General features: G+C 37.1%; 1 protein-coding gene across 1 annotated transcript in view; it reads left to right on the top strand.

Moving 5' to 3' along the window:
- The window catches only part of znf711 (zinc finger protein 711), a 41,557-nt gene extending 22,730 nt beyond the window's left edge, over window positions 1–18,827 (top strand). The window contains exons 6-9 of the mRNA XM_056471885.1: window positions 2,616–2,750; window positions 3,023–3,160; window positions 3,438–3,569; window positions 15,733–18,827. Coding sequence (XP_056327860.1) covers window positions 2,616–2,750; window positions 3,023–3,160; window positions 3,438–3,569; window positions 15,733–16,910 — 1,583 coding nt within the window. The 3' untranslated portion in view covers window positions 16,911–18,827. The remainder of the gene's footprint in view (window positions 1–2,615; window positions 2,751–3,022; window positions 3,161–3,437; window positions 3,570–15,732) is intronic.
- The last annotated feature ends 639 nt before the right edge of the window (window positions 18,828–19,466 follow it).

Genomic DNA, 19,466 nt, shown 5'->3' with positions numbered 1-19,466 from the left:
ATAAGCCTACGAAAAAAAATATTTTTTAAGCTTTATTTTAAGTGTATATTCCATCCAATGTTTTATTTCCCCTTTGATGGGACAATCTTAAGGTTATCAATTCTATTGTTTAGATACTACTACATTCAGATACCACTGTCGCTTGCTTGCCCTCACTGACTGTTGTTTTTTGTTTTTAGTAATGTGCGTATGGTAATAAAACAATCAGTTGAACAACAAAGTTCTAAATTAAAAGTCTCTTTAATGGTTTTGGACTCCAGCACCAATCAAGCCAATCGAGCACCTTTGCTATGAGAAAATGTCCTTGTACTACATGACATCTCTGCATTAATATAATAGGCAAGCATTCGGTTTGTTTGTTTGTTCGTTATTTTTATTTAGATTTTTGGTTTGGTGAAGAGGAGACAGCAATTTCAATATCAACTCAAACATTACGTATGCATGAGATGCAGTAACAAGCGCTGCAGGTGAAATCATGACATAGTTTATGCAAGTATTATTGATTGCAAACTAAAATAAATGAACTATACAGTATTTAGCCTAATGATGAGCAAACAAGTTTATCAAAAATTAACTAAAATTTCTCTCTAAGGTATTTTGTTCAGTTTATAATGCATTTTGTAATATTGTTCTCTGCTAACACTTCAAGAATAAGATCTACCAATCATCTGCTTCGTGCGCTGTTGAATGTTGAATAAAAAATTGACTCGCATTCTCTGTCCATCTTTTTTCATAATTAGTAGATGCAGCTTATCAAGTTCATAATTAAAAAGTGAATTGAAACCAAGATAATTATATCCCATAATAAAAAAAGACACTATCCATACAGTTGCCAATTTAACAAGCCTTTAACATTTTTTCTTCCTTTTTAGGACTACTTTCACTAGGCATTTTGGATGTATTTCAGGGTGCTTTTGAAGTAGGCCATCTACGTCAGTCAGAAGCGCAGGGTGGAGTACTAGTCAGATAAAATATGAAGCAATGTTCATTTCAATTTGAAGTTAGCTGTTGTGATGACTTTTAAAAAGTAATGTTTAATAATAATTGAGCATTCATACACGTTTTTACTACTAAACATGACTTGCATGACTCCTCCATGACTTTCAGGTAAATATTCATGCCCCAATGTTTTAAAGAAGGTGTATGTATGCATATTAAATAAAAAGAAATATTTACATGAAATTATTTTAGCGAACTAAAATATACACAGATCTATGCAGTTTAATGCAAAATAAATGTTCATTGAGCTAACGCAAATAATGCGACAGCATGTGATCATTCAAGGACAGAAAAGAAGTGGTTACTAACTGTCCCCATAAATGACATTTATACACACCATCAGAATAATAATGATGGAAAATGATTCAAAACAATTGATAGAACTAAACTGCAATTCGTTCAAGTGACAAAATGACAAACAAAATGTGCATTCACACTGTTTAGAATGCAAATTTAAAAAATGCCCATTTAAAGAAATAAAATGTTTTATTGTAAAATAAAATATTTTGATTATAATTAAACACTAGAAGGGAGGCTAAGTCATAAAAGCAACTATTTTCTGAAAATAAATGTTTCAGTTTGGCAAAACAAAATACTCCTTTTGTTACTCAGAACTGATTACTGATGTTATTATGCTCATGTTAATTGGCATCACTTCACTACTTCATATCAGGGTAATTTTGGCAAAAATGTAAGTTAAAAGCTGAAGAATTCTGTGTGAGCTTAGGAGCTCCACTGGATGTACTTACTCTATGTATAGATTTTCCGGGAATTTCCACCTTAGGGTTAAAGTGCAACCTGAAACAACAAGCCAAAAGGCAAGAAGACAGGTTTTGTTGTCATAAACAGTGGAAATTGAACATAATTATAACACAACTTGTTTCTGATGCAAGTTAGACTCTGGCAGGGCTGCCCGTTGTGGCTGCTTCTGTTCATTTTTTTTAATGGCTGAGTTTCTAGGCATAGTCTTTGGCCAGAGACGACCTGGTTTTGGATGTAATTTCTGCTATTATACAGTTGAAGTCAAAATTATTAGCCACCCTTTAATTTTTTTTTTCGTTTTAAAAAAATATTTTCCAAATGATGTTTAACCGAGCAAAGAATTTTCCACAGTATTATTGATAATGTTTTTTCTTCTGGTGAATAAAATTTGTTTTTAGCTTATTTGTTTTATTTTGGCTAGAGTAAAAGCAGTTTTTTTTTTTTTTAGTTATTGGTTAATATTATTAGCCCTCTTAAGCTATAATTTTTTAATTGTCTACAGAACAAACTATCATTATACTGCGACTTGCCAAATTAACCTAGTTAAGACTGTAAATCGCCCTATAAGCTGAATACCAGTGTCTTGAAAAATATCTAGTTAAAATTATGTACTGTCATCATGGCACAGATAAAAAAATGTATTAATTAGAACTATTATGTTTAGAAATGTGTTGAAAAAAAATCTTAGCTCTGGTAAACAAAAATTGGGGAGAAAAATTCCAGGGGGTGGGGTAATAATTCAGAGGGGCTAATAATTCTGACTTCCTCTCTATGTATCTGTATTTATTTAGACATTTTTGTATTTTCCATTCATGACCCCTTTTAACATTAAATGTGTTTGTGTTGTGTTGTAGGCAGCACAGAGGTGGTAGAAGAGAGTGATTTTCCTGGTAGGCACACTGTGATGGAGCCAGTGGGTTCAGGAAGGCTGCCCAGAGAGAAGATGGTCTACATGGCTGTAAAGGATGCCAACCAAGAAGATGATTTAAGTGCGTTCTGTAGGACTTTCACACTTCAAATAGTTAAAATGTGTGTCATTCTGCTAAACAGAATTTTTCTTTATTATTATTTTATTTAAATTTTTTATTGTTGATTTAACAGTAAATAAAGGTTGTTCATTAAATATTTCTTTATACAGGGTTAAAATAGTATTTAGAATGATGATAACCCAGGGTTAAGCATAGTGGGAAAAGCCTATATGCCTTGCTTATAGCAAATGAAAAGTGTGTGTTGTGTTTTTTGATATCTGTCCTTAATGTAGACTGTTCCGAGATGACTGACCAGGTGTATATGGAAGTCATTGTTGGGGAGGAAGAGGCTCCTGCTATCACAGAAGCCCAGATGGAGGACACAGCAGTTAACAAGACCATTGTTCCTGCAGCTTGGGCAACTGCATATGGTCATTTATTTCACTTTGTTGAAGGATGAGATGAGAATTGCTTTGAATGAATAGTTCACCAAAATGAAAATTCTGGCTGAATTTGTAATAGCATGCTACCAGCTTAATGTAGTAATGTAGCATCAGGGACAGAGACAGAATTTTCATGTTGGGTAAACTGTTTCTATGAAAGGTAGCTTAATATTTATATAAAAAATCCCATATTATTTATTTTTCGTGCATTTGTATTGAGTAAATGTTAACTCAAAATTCCTTACCTGTCATGGCTTTCCTACAGGAAGCAGTCTAGAAAGTAAGAATGGTGCTGCCACTCCCTACCTGCAGATCACTGACAGCATCAGCACAAGCCGAGCACTTAAGCAAAAGATTAAGAAGAGGAGGAGAGGGGAAACACGCCAGTGCCAGACAGGTATGAGCTTCTGTAAATGCAATTTGATCCAGGATGTTTTTGAACTCTTCTGAATATGCCATAAGAAAGCGAGAAGGAGGAAATCGCAATTGTTCTTCTTGTCTTTTAGCAGACAGTTAGCTTCGATTACTTTTTTTTTTTTTTTTTTGATGAATATCAAATACAACTTCTGCCATGAAACTATGCACACACAGGCTGATAGGTCAGCTAATCTGCTTCCAAGTCATTAACTACATGGTGCAGGAGATTGATTGCTGTTGTCTCGGCTGCCAATAAGTTTGCTCCTCATCATTTTAAAAGCTTCACGTCGTTCTACTCTGTTAAGCTGTAGCGTGTTTTCAGAGACCCTCCTCCACCCCAGCTCCACCTGCGTTTAGATCTGCTACAGGGGTTAAATATATGCTATGTTTACAGCAGCGTGTTATATTTTCAGATGGCATGTTTGTGAATATACTGGCAGTAGCAGGTCTCGGTACTTGCTCTGCCATAATGATCAAAGCAAGTTACAGCAACAGCATATCAGATTTATTTTGCCAAGAACAAACACATCAACATTACCGTATACTGCGGTGGCAGAGAAAGCTTAATGCGTTGCGATTTTAAGAAAGCACATGCAATTACAAAAAACATCAGCAAATAAAGAAATAATCTTCATCAATATGACAGCACACCTGTTGCAAATTGGTCACAACACAAACAACTGAGGAAATGCGCAGCAAATTGGTCACAACACAAACAACTGAAGAATTGCACAGCAAATTGGTCACAACACTTGCAAGTGTCTACGTAACACAACGCAAATGTTTCAAGGGGACCCAAAACCATGCCTGATCCTGCTGAGATATGGATGTGTTACTATGCCACGACTGTTGCTCAGTGAAGTGATTGGTGGTCTTTGAAAGGTGAGTTGTTTTTGTTTACTTTAATATCCTGATAACACGACATAACAATACATCTATATCTAGCGCGTTAAGCTCTCTCGGCCACCGTAGTATACGTATTCATTACCATACTAAATCCCAAGAGTGGTCATGACAGAAATATAAAAATGACTAATTTGCATTGTTTTAGCCTACTATTGTACGTTATTTACCCTATACAAAAATGGTGCAGCCTGCCAAAATGTGAAAATAGAATTTGACCTTCAGAGTTTGATGATTTAATTAATTTTTTTTGTGAAGTTCAAGTTCACAGGATTTTCCTTTTATTAAAAATGCATAAGTCCAGTGTGGAACTACCAGAATTCTATAACTTTATAATTCTGGCTCTTCTCATATAAAACGTCATATTGTTACATCATATTTATATTCAAAACTTCTACTGAGATATTCAACCTAAGCTTTTAATGTCTGTCATCAGATTTAATTAAGTTATCGCACTAAAAATACAATCTTTTTGGTAATACAGCCTATAAATGTACAGTTAGGGCATACTCGCACTATGTAAAGTTGTTCCACCTCCCGTCTCCCCCGTTGGCCTGCACTCACATTGCATTTGGGCCTGGGCACGCTTATGTCATCGTTGATGCATTGTTCAGTAAGTGCTCTCGCTCAGCACAGTGGAGATTTCTTTAGTTATATAGTTTTAGTCATTTGATATGCAGTGACACGCATTCAAATATTTTGCCGAACAGATCAGCCACTTTTGATGCTCATAAACAATCATAAAGCCCTCGTGCTGCAGAAATTAGGAGGTTTGCTAAAGGTGCAGCTGTCGCGCAGTGAGGGGTTTGCGTTTGTAATAATCGACGACAGTTCCAGTTCATTGAACAGTAAGAATGATTAATAAATCCATATGACACAGTCCCTTAAAAGTCACGTCTCATCTTCAGTTTCGGGCTCCCGAAATATAAACCACCCACGAATGTCCACTCCTCATTTTCCCCTTTACAAGCAGCTGAGAAGGCCTTTTCGCAGCACTGAATATACTGTTTTGAAAGAGATATCTGAAGTAAAGTTATGTTTTTGCCAACAGAAGGTTTATGTTAGCAGGAAGTTGCTAGGTAACAGAGGCAGGCGCGCATATTTAAAGTCGCGAGGAAAAGTAACAAACACTGAAATGCATGGAGCCATTTTGACCTCTATGGTAATTAAAGGTAGAAATACTCATAACTCTTTTCTATTTTTTTAATTTTAATGTTAAAAAGAAATGTACACATATTTAGTAAAAGTCAGGGTATTATAGATAAGTGTGTTTATTAAATTGCAAAAATTAAAAACAGCCAAACTGACCACCATGGTAGTTCTAGTGTTAAGGCCCTGGTATACATCAAATAAAATCAAAGAATGAACTGAAATGGTGTCATTTAGAAAAAAATCTATCCAAAAGGAAGTTTCTTTTGAGTTCGTTTTGGCAGTTCAGAGTCAGTTAGCAAAATAATTTTTTTGGCATTTTAAGCTGCTACTGGTCCGTGACATGCAATCGGTAGATGTGTTCTAGAACTCTGACTTATTTGACTTGATTGATTCATATCTAATGTTCATGGATGTTGGATAGGAGATCAACAAGTTCTTAACATTGTTTCATTTGGTGTCTGTGTGTGGCAAATACAAAACAATGTTATAGGTATGAGCCGATATAAGATTCTGACCTTATGATAACCTTGGATAAATATATCACGGTATGATGGTATTGTGATCACTACTCTAAAAAATTTTGTTTTTAAATGTCTGGATAAAAAAAAAATACTTTGAACCCTTTGAACACAATATATTTTATTTTGTTATTTAGATTATATTTATCATGTTGTTGTAATCAACATAACATATTTACAGCCTCACCTATTGCAGAGCAGGGGTGTTGGAAGTTTTGAAAACAATCTCTGCTTGTTAAATCGTGATGTTATGGTGACGTATGAAATTCTGTTTCCAGGTCCAAGCCGCTACTCATTTGAATTAAGAAAATATTAGTTTATGACCCCTTTTAGTTGTTTCACACATTAAAAGTGATTTTTACATAAAATCATGGTGTACGCATCAGTCTCTGGACATGCTGCTTCACAATCACTAACATTTGAACAATTTATTAATAATTAATCACTTTCTGCCAGGGGCGTCGCTAGACCCAATTTCCTGGGGCACTAATTTATTAGGCAATGGACATATATATTACCAACATGATTATTAAAAGTAATACGTTGCTTTGTAAACTTTTATTATCACCATTTGATGAGTCTTACTATACAGTTTGATATAGTGCTTGGACCCAGAAGCCAATTTGCTTGACGTCACATTTAACAAGCGGATACTGTCACTCACCTTTTTCAAACTTCTTTTTGCTCTCAAATGAAGTATGAAAAACAACGTTGTTTGAAGTATGCTGGGGCTTTTGTAAGTTTTCACCAAACAGTGACAAAATCCACACTTAGAAGACACTATGCATTCAAACTTAGTCTTTTATTTCTACCAATTTGGAGTAATATTTTTAATGACATCACTCTGCACTTCAGCTTTTCAACAGATTTTGTCCAATCAAATGATCTCTCAAATCTGATGTCCACAAAAAACCTATTTTGTGTTTGCAAATGGTTGATTAGTTTTGTGGGAGAAGTCAAAGTGGAGGCAGAACAAGACTTTGGCCTAATCCCAATTCTACCCCTTATCCCTTTTCCTTACCCCTACCCCTCATTTTGCGCATTCTCGTGAAGGGGTAGGGGTGTCCCGTTTCACTTTAGCTTGAAGGCGTAGGGCTAAGGGGAAGGCATGCATAGACCATTTTTCAGGACCACACTCGAAACCAAGGGGTAAGAAAATCTCCTAGAATACACCAGCCATGATGGCAGCATAGCTGCACCAGGAAGTAAGGAAAAATTTGTATTAGTATAAATTAGTATATCCACAAATTAGTATCATTATTATGAGTTTTTACAACAAACAAGCATATGTTTTTATATATATATATGCATAACCACGTTTGTGTTTTACTTTTATGCTTAAAAAAACGCTAAAATAAAAACCACTGAATTTCGCTATCAATAATCCATAATAATATCTCCTGTATAGCAGTCCCACAACATTCTGACACTCGATGACACTCAAATACCCTGTCAGAAAAGTCTATTGACCGGGAATGACCTTCTTACAGTGTCTGCTATAATGTGAATGTTGTTTTTGTTGTGTTTATATAGATAAATATGGTCACTGTGTAAATGTGCAGTATAGTTACGATCTTATTGCCACATTAGATCACTATGATAACATAATATATGCCTTAAGTGATGTCCTGAAGATAAATATAAAAAAAATAACACAACAGGAATAACTACAGCAGTCGTAATCGTCTGATCTCATATGAAGCAAGAGATGACATATGATGACGTGTGCAGGTGATATAGTGCTTTCCCATTTCTTAGAGGTAAATTTTGAATCCCTTTCTCCTCACACTTGGTTTTAAGGGCCAAGGGGTAGGGGTACAAAAATAGAATTGGGATTGGGCCTTTGCTTTATTGACTCGTTTCCATTGAGTGGTATGGTTCAGTATAGTATAATACAACATGATTTGGTACTGGTAACCTATATCAGACTGCCAATAGTACCCTTACTTGGTAGATGTGGTGTATACCGCAAAGTAGTGATCAACATCAATATTACGTGAGGAAGAAAGCCGTAACTTGTTTTGTGCATGCTTGAATTTGTTATTTCCAATGTAGACATGTGACAAGTATACACACATGGAGGATGTAATGTGCCTTGCGTTCCTATAGGTTTTTAGTTGCGACAATGTAAATAGCCCCTTACAGGGGACCTATTTTGCAAAAATCACTTTTATAAAGGGTTTAAACCCAGTTATGTGACAACAGTGTGTGAATATGATCAGCCTCTAATGGTAAAAAATTATTATATTTTTAAAATCACTTGATTAAAAAGCAGTCTGCAGAAACACTTTGATTGTCATTCTCCCTTTGTGCATTTCATCAGAGAGGAAAAGTCCTGCCTATTTGTGACAGTTTCTCACTAATTAGCGTAAACTGACCTGAGTGAGAAGCAACTATCAGCCATTAGAATTTTCATACCATATCTGCTGAAGAGAATGTCAGCAATTCAATTCAATTCAATTCACCTTTATTTGTATAGCGCTTATACAATGTAGATTGTGTCAAAGCAGCTTCACATAAAAGGTCACAGTAAATAGGAACAGTGTAGTTCAGTTTGTAGTGTTTAAGTTCAGTTCAGTTTAGCTCAGTTCAGTGTGGTTTAATAATCACTACTGAGAGTCCAAATATTGAAGAGCAAATCCAACGATGCGCAGCTCTACAGATCCTGAACCATGCAAGCCAGTGGCGACAGCGGAGAGGGAAAAAAAAAAAAAAAAAACTTCACTAAAGGCGGAAGTGAAGAAAAAAAACCTTGAGAGAAACCAGGCTCAGTTGGGCACGACCATTTTAATTTCTCCGCTGGCCAAACGTCTTGTGCAGAGCTGCAGTCTCAGTGGCGGAGGCTGGAAGCTGGCCTCAGCGAAGACTCGTCTGTCTCTGGAGCGTCATAGGAAACAGTCTCATGTTCTCCACTCTTCCATGACCATCGCAGTAGTTGTTCAGGATTCAGCCAGGTCCAGGATATGGAAACCTTGGGATCATCTCGTCGTTGGTCTTGGATCGAATCAGTGACTCTGCATAGTCTGAGGGCCTCGGGAAGAGTATCCCCAGGTGGAAATGGAGAATAAAGAAAATAATTAGCGTAGCTGATGTTCACAGTGTATATCAGCAAGATGCATAACCTGTGTGGAAGCCCGCTAAGTGGTGCACAAAGTGTATGCTTTACTGAACAGATAGGTCTTTAATCTAGTTTTGAATTGGGAGAGTGTGTCTGAGCCTCGGACGTTATCAGGAAGGCTATTCCATAGTTTAGGAGCTATAAATGAGAAGGCTCGACCTCCTTTACTCGACTTTGCTATTCTAGGTACTACCAGAAGTCCTGAGTTTTGAGATCTTAAAGAGCGAGTTGGATTGTAGCGAGACAGAAGATTGGTTAGATAAGCAGGAGCTAGATTATTTAAAGCTTTATATGTAAGAAGCAATATTTTAAATTCAATACGAAACTTAACAGGCAGCCAGTGTAAGGAGGATAAAATTGGGGTGATGTGATCAAATTTTCTAGACCTGGTTAGAACTCTGGCAGCTGCATTTTGTACTAATTGAAGTTTGTTAATAGAGGATGCTGGGCAGCCAGCAAACAGAGCATTACAGTAGTCCAGCCTAGAAGTCATAAAAGCATGGACTAGCTTTTCTGCATCTGAGATGGATAGCATACTTCGTAACTTAGCTATATTTCTCAGATGAAAGAAAGCAGTTTTTGTGACATGGGAAATATGATTTTTAAAAGTTAAATTGCTGTCTAATATGACACCCAGATCTTTTATAGTAGAGCTAACGCTAACTTTGTATCCCTCTAATTGTAGATCGAGTTGTGAGATCTGCTGTGTACAGGATTTAGGCCCAATAAGTAATAATTCTGTTTTGTCTGAGTTTAAGAGAAGATAATTGTTGGTCATCCAGTCTTTAACATCTTTAATACACTCAGTTAGCTTGGACAGATTAGACGTCTCGTCAGGTTTAGTTAAAAAAATATATTATTGAGCAACTAAGAGGCATTAGAAATGTGGCATTTTTAGGATGCACAAGTTAACGTAGTCTCCATAGACATACTGTTTTTGACATTTTGAGTTTTTCACAGAGATAATGTTAGTCCTGTTTTGAATCTGCCATGGTGCTAATGCGTAAACAGTGCTCAGCATAAATGAGTACACCCCATTTTGAAAATGCATATTTTATTTATTTCTCAGTGAGTATGGGTGATCTATTTCAGTGCATTTGACAAAACAGACTTATTAGGCAGATATTTTTATTAAAATAATATTTTAGTCACAGAACATATTTTGAAAATAGAAAGATAATACAATTAAATTCAAGTGAAATTTATATATTATATAATAAGTGAAATTGTGTATTATAAACTACAAAACTTCAACTAAATTGTATTTTCCCCCCTTTTTTATTTAATATTTTATTTTTATTTAATATTTTCCCTAACATGTACTTTTGGGTGTATACAGTTTTGGACCATTAATTGTAAATCACATTGGGCTTCAGTACTGGCTAATTGAATGTAAATGCACAAATATAATTTTGTATAGAATCTTATAGAAAATGTCTGTTTAAAACACAGGTGTCAAAGCCAGTTCCTGGAGGGCCACAGCTCTGCACAGTTTAGTTCCAACCCTGCTTCAACACATTTACATATAGGTTTCAAACACACCTGAAGGACTCAATTAGTTTGATCAGGTGTGTTTAATTAGGGTTAAAACTAAACTGTGCAGAGCTGCAGCCCTCCAGGAACTGACTTTGACACCTGTGTTTTAAAAGATAGATTTGTGAGCACTGTCCATTTTAGCTCTTCCTTCTTTTTGAGAGCACAAACTCATTTGAATTTAAAATAACAGTCACCAAAATGGCACAAATTTGATCAAAGAAGACAACAAGGTTTGTTTGAGCTTGGGTTGGCCATGGTTCATTGCTGTGTGTATTATTTTGTATTACGTAATTGTAATTGTACTTTGGTTATGAATTTAAAATTGAATCTGTGTTTTATTTAAGCTCTACCCGTTTGGACCCTTTAGGGTCCCAAAAAGTGGTATGGTTTGATATTTTTGTACCATTCACAACTGACAGTGGAAACATACATAATAAAACATTTTATACTGTACCAAACCATGCCTTACCCCTTGAAAACAAGCCATAATACTGGTGTTAGTATCAGTGATAAAATCAGATCTGCAATATGATTCATCCAGACACCCTCATCACTTTTTTTAAGAATTTGTGTTTACATTAATATTCATTAAAGCCCTACGAGCATGAGTGAGTCAGCCAGTACATGTCAGGTCCAGTCTCATTTCCATCTTCACTATCGAGGCTTATTCAGGCCTTCTCAGGGCTTCCTCAGGGGAAATAGCCAGGGGTTTTCGGTCCACCAAATACTGTGAGCCAAAGCAGGCAAGCGAGAATAGTCATGAACATAAACACACAATGATTTGCAATGCTAAAGGATACTTATACTAATGCTTGCCATAATAAATACACAATATGTTTATGAAAATACCACAGACCAAATGATATATTATTGTAATTGTGTACATCTTTGTTTTCATATTTCATCTGTCTCTTCTCTGTGTCGTTGTTCATATTGGACTTTAATATGTCAGTTTTTTTCATGTGAACTCCATCTGTTGCTTTGATTGACTAGATAACATTAATATAATGGTAAATGATAATAGTGAGATGGAAAATTTATACAAATGTTCATTCTTCTGGAAATTAAAGCCCTAGTGTTTTTTTTTTTAGTTTAGTCTAGCAATCATAAAATAAAGGGATATAGGGAAGCAGCAACCAAACCAGTAGTGCTTTGTTTTTTCCCACATATAAAAAAATTATGTTCAGTTCTCTTATCAGGGTACGCATGGACTCGGATTGCAGTTCAAGTTTGTATTTTTATTTTTTCATTCATATAACAGGAAAGCGAGTTTTGGAGTATATGTATTTTACTGCAGTTTGTGTATATCACATGAATACCTGATTGCTGCAGTGTGCTCTCTCACACATTACGGCTGTTTGATGGTGCGTACGCGTCACTCCCTATTTGTGTATATTTGGTTATAGCTTCCACAATCCATTCTGTCCCATCATGGATTAACATTGTTAATTATAATATTATCCATGGGACTCTTGCAAAATGTGTAAACCTAAATTGAAAAAGGCAAAAAAATTGATTTAACTTGAAAGCAACAAGGACACATTAAGACCTGCTCACTTGGGAAGCAGCAGGTGATAAATTTCAGGAGACCTTTTCCTGTGTCTTCATAGTGGAAACATTTTGTCTGGTTGAGCGTAGGGTGTGTATCGCAGTTTCAGACATCTCTTAAGTTACAATCAACAAGATCACATTTAAATTTGCTCAAATCTATCAGCACAGGAGCGGGACAAAACTTCAGTATTGCAGAAAAATCTGTCCCGTGCAGATCTAGTCTGAACGCACTTTGCCTGTTTCCTGATTTCTCCACTGATGGTTTACCCACTTATGGCATCTGTCTGGTATGTCAAGAAAATAATATCCTTCACATGGCTTTGGACTCACTAAACTCACTATACTTTGGCAAATACAGCTATGGACCCTTTTCACAAGATGGTAATCAGAATCAGAATCAGAAAGAGCTTTATTGCCAGGTATGTTCACACATACGAGGAATTTGTTTTCGTGACAGAGCCTCTACAGTGCAACAGGATTACAGAGACAGGACAAAAAACAGATAATAAATATATTTAAAAAAAATAGAAGTAAGTAGTGAAGCAAATATACAGATTGACAAGTGTATGTACATGTTTATTACTATATACAACGTTATATGTGCAGCTGTTATGTGCAAATTGGCATGTAAAGTGTGTTGTTAAATATGTGTATATGTGTATAAAAGTGTATGGCAAGTAGTGATGTTGGTTCCACAATTATTATCATCAAGTGTTCATGAGATGGATTACCTGAGGGAAGAAACTGTTTCTGTGTCGGGCTGTTCTGGTGCGCAGTGCTCTGTAGCATCGACCAGAAGGTAAAAGTTCAAAGAGGCAGTGTGCTGGGTGTAAGGGGTCCAGAGTGATTTTGGCAGCCCTTCTGCTGGCTCTGGATAAGTACAGTTCTTAGGGAGTAGGAAGGGTTGTACCAGTGATTCGCTCAGCAGTCCGAACTATTCGACGTAGTCTTTGGAGGTCGTATTTAGTAGCTGAGCTAAACCAGACAGTTATTGATGTGCAGATGACTGATTCAATGATGGAGGTGTAGAACTGTTTCAGCAGCTCCTTTGGGAGGTTAAACTTCCTCAGCTGACGAAGAAAGTACAGCCTCTGTTGAGCTTTTTTGACAATGGAGTCAATGTGAGTGTCCTGAGAGATGGTGGTGCCCAGGAACCTGAATGACTCCACTGCTGCCACAATGCTGTCCATGATGCTCAGTGGGGGGAGAGCAGGGGGGTTTCTCCTGAAGTCTACTATCATCTCCACTGTTATTAATCTAATAAACCTTAATCTCCTGTCTGTAAGCAGACTCGTCACTGTCCTGTATGAGGCCGATAAGTGTGGTGTCATCTGCAAACTTCAAGAGCTTCACAGAGGAGTCTTTTGAAGTGCAGTCATTCGTGTACAGGGAGAAGAGCAGTAGGGAGAAGACACACCCCAGGGGGCACCATTGCTGATTGTGCGGATGCTAGATGAGAATTTTCCCAGCTTCACCAGCTGCTGCCTGTCCGTTAGGAAGCTGTTGATCTACTGACAGACAGAGGTGGGCACAGAGAGCTGAGTTAATTTGGGCAGGAGAAGTTTTGGGATGATAGTGTTAAACGCCGAGCTGAAGTCAACAAACAAGATCCTCACATAGGTCCCTGGTCTGCCTAGGTGTTGCAGAGCATAATGCAGTCCCATATTTGCTGCATCATCCACAGACCTGTTTGCTCTGTAGGCAAACTGAAGAGAGTCCAGTGAGGTTTCAGTGATGTCCTTCAGGTGGGCCAGCATCAGTTTTTCAAAAGACTTAATGACCACAGATGTTAGTGCCACCGGTCTGTAGTCATTTAGTCCTGTAAGTTTGGGTTTCTTTGGGATGGGGAAGATGGTGGAGCGTTTGAGGCAGGAGGGCACTTCACACAGCTCCAGTGATCTGTTGAAGATCAGGGTGAAGATGGGGGCCAGTTGGTCAGCACAGGATTTTAAACAGGCTGGTGTTTTTTTTCCTCTTCTGTTTCCGTAAGACCTGGCGCACCTCATCTTCGTTAAACTGTAGTGCAGGTATGGGGGAGGCAGGCGGTGGTGGAGGTGTTAATGGTAATGATGCATTTAACAGTTGTAAGCATCTTTAATCCTTGAAAGTTTTTAATATCTTCTTTTTTTATGTATGTGCATTTATGAATATGTACTTCTGTATTATATCATCTTTGCATTAAATTGCAAAAAAATAAACTAATTATCCTTAGGCAAGGTGATTTTTAAAACCGCATATATGGGCAGGACAGTAAACTTGAAGGTGTTCTCTATTTTGGCTGCTATCAGTCTCACACATTCTTTCTTTGAAACTTGTGTAAACAAAAAAAAAAAACGTGGTACACTCCCATTCACTGCACTCTTTGTTTAACCAACTATGACAACTTTAACTGCTGAGAAAACTGGAAATGTGAAAAAGTACTGTTGTCACGTTGAATTTTTCAGAGATATTTTAAATGAAAGTGTGTTTTGACAGTTTCAAAATCATGAAAGTTAAATCATGCCAGCAGATATTCACTGTTTGCATACACTGTAGAGGCATGCCTTACTTTGAACAATTCTTGTAAAACCAACCACTGGCTGTGATCTAGTTTTCTATAGTGGTTAAACATGGAGTTTCAGTCTTTACCATAGTGTTACTCTCCATGTGATGGCATTTCCCCTAGGCCATATGCATACATATATTTGGTCGCCCATTTAAGCTAAGGTAGGTTGCTGCTGGAAGTGCCGTTCGTGAGACCATCAGAGGTTGCTCAACCTGGGGTCTGTGTAGGTCCTAACACTCCAGTATATTGATGGGGACTCTATGCTGTTAGTTAAACGTTTAACTTGACTCTCTGTGGTTGTTAAAAATCCCAGGATCACATTTAATAAAGAGTAGGGATTGAACCCTGGCATCCTGACCAAATTTGCCCACTGGCCTCTGTCCATCATGGCTTCCTAACCATCTCCCATATTATAATTGGTTTCATCAATCTGTTTCCTCTCCACCAATCAGCTGTTGTGTGGTCTGGCACAAAATGGCTGTCATTGCGTCATCCAGGTGGATGCTGCACATTGGTAGTAGATGGGGAGATTCCCCCAAAAATGTATAAAAGTGATTTGAGTGTCCAGAAAAGCGCTGTATAAATGTATGGAATTATTATTATTATTATTATATTTAATTATAATTTAGCATTAGTCTGAAAGAACACAACAGATGGGCTTGTGTTATTGGGATCTTGATTGACTGTAGTAATGTTTAAATACACTTTTAAAGAATTTTTAATTGTATTTATCTCAAGATTAAATATAGACGGTATAGTTTTATTTAAAAATACAATACAGAATTGCGTAATTTCAGCACAATCTCTTTCTTTGTTTTAGCTGTAATCATTGGTCCTGATGGGCAGCCACTGACTGTGTACCCCTGCCACATCTGTGGCAAGAAGTTCAAATCACGGGGTTTCCTGAAACGCCATATGAAGAATCATCCGGACCACATGTTTAAGAAGAAGTACCAGTGCACCGATTGTGAATTCACCACCAACAAGAAGGTGAGTTTCCACAACCATCTGGAAAGCCACAAGCTCATCATCAAGAATGAAAAGATCCCTGAGTACACCGAGTACACTCGCCGATATCATGAGGCCAGTCCACTCAGCTCCAACAAGCTCATTCTGCGAGACAAAGAGCCCAAGCTGCACAAATGCAAGTATTGCGAGTACGAGACTGCCGAACAGGGTCTTTTGAACCGCCATCTTCTGGCCGTGCACAGTAAAAACTTTGCACATGTCTGCGTAGAGTGTGCTAAGGGTTTCCGCCACCCCTCTGAGCTTAAGAAGCACATGCGGACTCACACGGGAGAGAAACCTTTCCATTGCCAGCACTGCGAGTTCTCTTGTGCCGACCAGTCCAATTTAAAGACTCATATAAAGAGCAAACATGGGACTGACCTGCCCTTTAAGTGTGGCCATTGCCCACAGGCGTTTGCGGATGACAAGGAGCTACAGAAGCACGCTGAGATATTCCAGGGTCATAAGACTCACCAGTGTCCCCACTGTGAACATAAAAGCACCAATTCCAGTGACTTGAAACGTCACATAATCTCGGTACACACTAAAGACTTTCCGCACAAGTGCGACGTGTGTGAAAAAGGCTTTCACAGACCCTCTGAACTGAAAAAACATTCTGAAACCCACAAGGGGAATAAAGTACACCAGTGCCGGCACTGTGATTTTAAGACGTTGGACCCCTTCACACTAAGCCGCCATATTCTTTCTGTTCATACTAAGGACTTGCCATTTAAATGCAAGCGCTGCAAGCGTGGATTTAGGCATCAGAACGAACTTAAAAAACACATGAAAACACACAGTGGCCGCAAGGTTTACCAATGCCAATATTGCGAGTATAACACTACAGATGCTTCAGGTTTTAAAAGGCATGTCATATCAATCCACACTAAAGACTATCCCCACAGGTGCGATTATTGCAAGAAGGGTTTCAGGCGGCCATCAGAAAAGAACCAACATATCATGCGACATCACAAGGAAACCTTGTTATAACGAGATCTGACACGATCTGAGATCTGACACGCTGTCATTTACATGGTGAAATTTAACAAACTTCTTATTTAATGGTCTGCTAATATGTAAAGAAACATAAATCAAATCTGAGGCGGGTATAAGTGGTTAACAGTATGGTCATGTCTGTCTTTGTTTTGTCTGCATAGAATAGGTTAGGAAAACGCTCATTCTCCAGTGCCTATATTTATTACCCACTTTGATTCAGTTCAGTCAGCAAATCCTAATCCTCAACTTTAAAGTTTGCCCAACAATAAAAATTGTCATTTTTACTTGCCCTTGTGTTGTGACAAACAATTACTTTTATATTGAGAATAGCGTAAAAGTGCCGCATATTACTCCTGCTGCTTTATTTCATTGCAGCTTAGCATCAGAAAGGATGAAACAGCAACATAAAGTCATCATAAAATTTTGAGTACTTGTTGGCAAATGTTTGTATGTTTGAAAGCAGGATAAAAGTTTCCAAGTAATTATGTGTAGCATAGAAAATGGTTTGAAACAACTTAAGGGTGAGTAAATGATGATCAAGTTTTTAAATGGGTGTCATGATATATGCCAAATTGAATTTTACACAGATGTAAATTAGGCTAGAGTCACTGCACAATGTAAAGGTCCTACATCACTTGTCAACTTTACAATTCATATTACACAAGCATTTGGGATTTTGTCAAACATCAGCACAATCGACTTAACTGGACTTTTTTTTTTTTTTTACACTATTTCAAGAATTAAATGTGCTGTTGACTAGTTTATTTTTTCTTTTGGCAGAGGACAATAAATAAATACATTCATTTATCTATGGTGTGTTAAACCATCATGATGTTAATTTAAACAACTTTTGTTTTTGTAGTTATCAGAAATGCTGGCGTTTAAACCAGTATGTTTTTTGAGGACTTTCATACCATTTGCTCCCTACGATCCCAGTGTCTTGATTGATTCTTCACATATCACTCTGTGTTGTTAACTTTGTGAATACTGTTGCACATTTTAGTGTATATGTACAATGAAATGTTAACAATGCGATGAACATGCACATACTGCCAATTATTTAGAATCTCTTGAGTCATGCCTTCTGTTTTTGCACTGAATTCAGCAAGTATAAATCACTTGTGAATATTTTAAGTTTCAGTTATGCTATGATAGATGTACATTAACAAATGCAAATCAACAAAAGAGCTTTTACAACTTTTGCTTTTATAATGTCACTTCTTTGTTGAGAATTTTTGGTTGGTGGGCAAACATTCACATCCCAAAGAAGCCATTCCCCCGACGTATTTGTGTGGAAAAAACCTCAGTGCTTAAGAGGCATGTCTTTATATACCAGTAACTGGCATAGCTGTTGACTTCTTATCTGTAGTTAACAGCAGTATTCTGCAACTATAGTAGTTTGCAGATAACCGTTCATGGTGAATTTCTTTAATAAGAAGAGGTGAAGAGGGGCTGCTTTTAATCTATTTTATTGTCAGACACCCAAATGTAGTAATAGTCAATCTAATGGCTAAAACAAAGTACTAAACATGTCACTATTTTTTCATAGAAATTTTTTTTTAATGTGCTGAGGATTTTCACCAGATGTCAGTAAACAACCAAAGTAATCAACAAAACTACTTAGTTTTGAAATTAAGTTATGTGTAATTAAATTAAATGACACAGGGAAAAAGTATTGAACACATGAAGAAAGGAAGGTTTAAAAAAAAGTATGGAAAGGCCAGACAGAAGCTGAAATCTTACAGCCAAATAAACTCTTAACTGGTTTCAGACAAAGAAAATAAAGCTGCTAGAATGGCCCAGACAACCACCTGATCTGAATCCAATAGAGAATATGAACTAAGGATCAGAGTTGATAGACGAAACTCATGAAACTGTCAAGATTTGAAGAATCTGTCGATGTATGGGGGTGGGGGGGTTGTGGGGGGGGGGGGGGGGGGTGATGGTGAAAAACTACATTTTTAGTCAAACCATCCTTCTGCAATCTTATACCAAAAACGCAAATAAGGGCATCGTTAATAGTTAAGAATGTTGCTTTTATGTGACTATTGTATTGCAATATGGAGCAATGAAGTGTTGGTGTTAAATCAAAAGTAATTCACAAATACTTGAAAATGAGATGATATAATGACAATAATTATCTATGGTTACAACTGAATTAGTTACAAATAACTGTATAAAACGATAAAATATGAAATGATAAAAACATATGATAATAATTGTCCCCAGCTTAAATGTAAAATAAAGTTACCTTTGAGAGAGAGAGAGAGAGAGAGAGAGAAACAAAGAGAGTAGGCCCCAAAGATAGCCTGATAGCAGTAGAGTCAGAGAAGATAGACTCCAGAGCAGAAGAGGAGCAGAGAAGGAAAAGAGGCAGAGCAAAGTTTACCAACTATTTTGTATCTTTCTTGACCATGTGACCAAAGCTCAAACACTGAGACATTCAAACTGACCAATCAACATGTGACCACATCGTAAAACCCCCAAAGTCCACACACCAGGCCCTGATCTTATCAGTATCTGCCTTTGGAGTCAGTATGGACCTTCTGT

This window comes from Danio aesculapii, chromosome 14 (assembly GCF_903798145.1).
Source record: "Danio aesculapii chromosome 14, fDanAes4.1, whole genome shotgun sequence".
NCBI lineage: Eukaryota > Metazoa > Chordata > Actinopteri > Cypriniformes > Danionidae > Danio > Danio aesculapii.
Note: the sequence above shows the minus strand (reverse complement) of the source record. Positions and strands in the feature narration are given on the sequence as shown.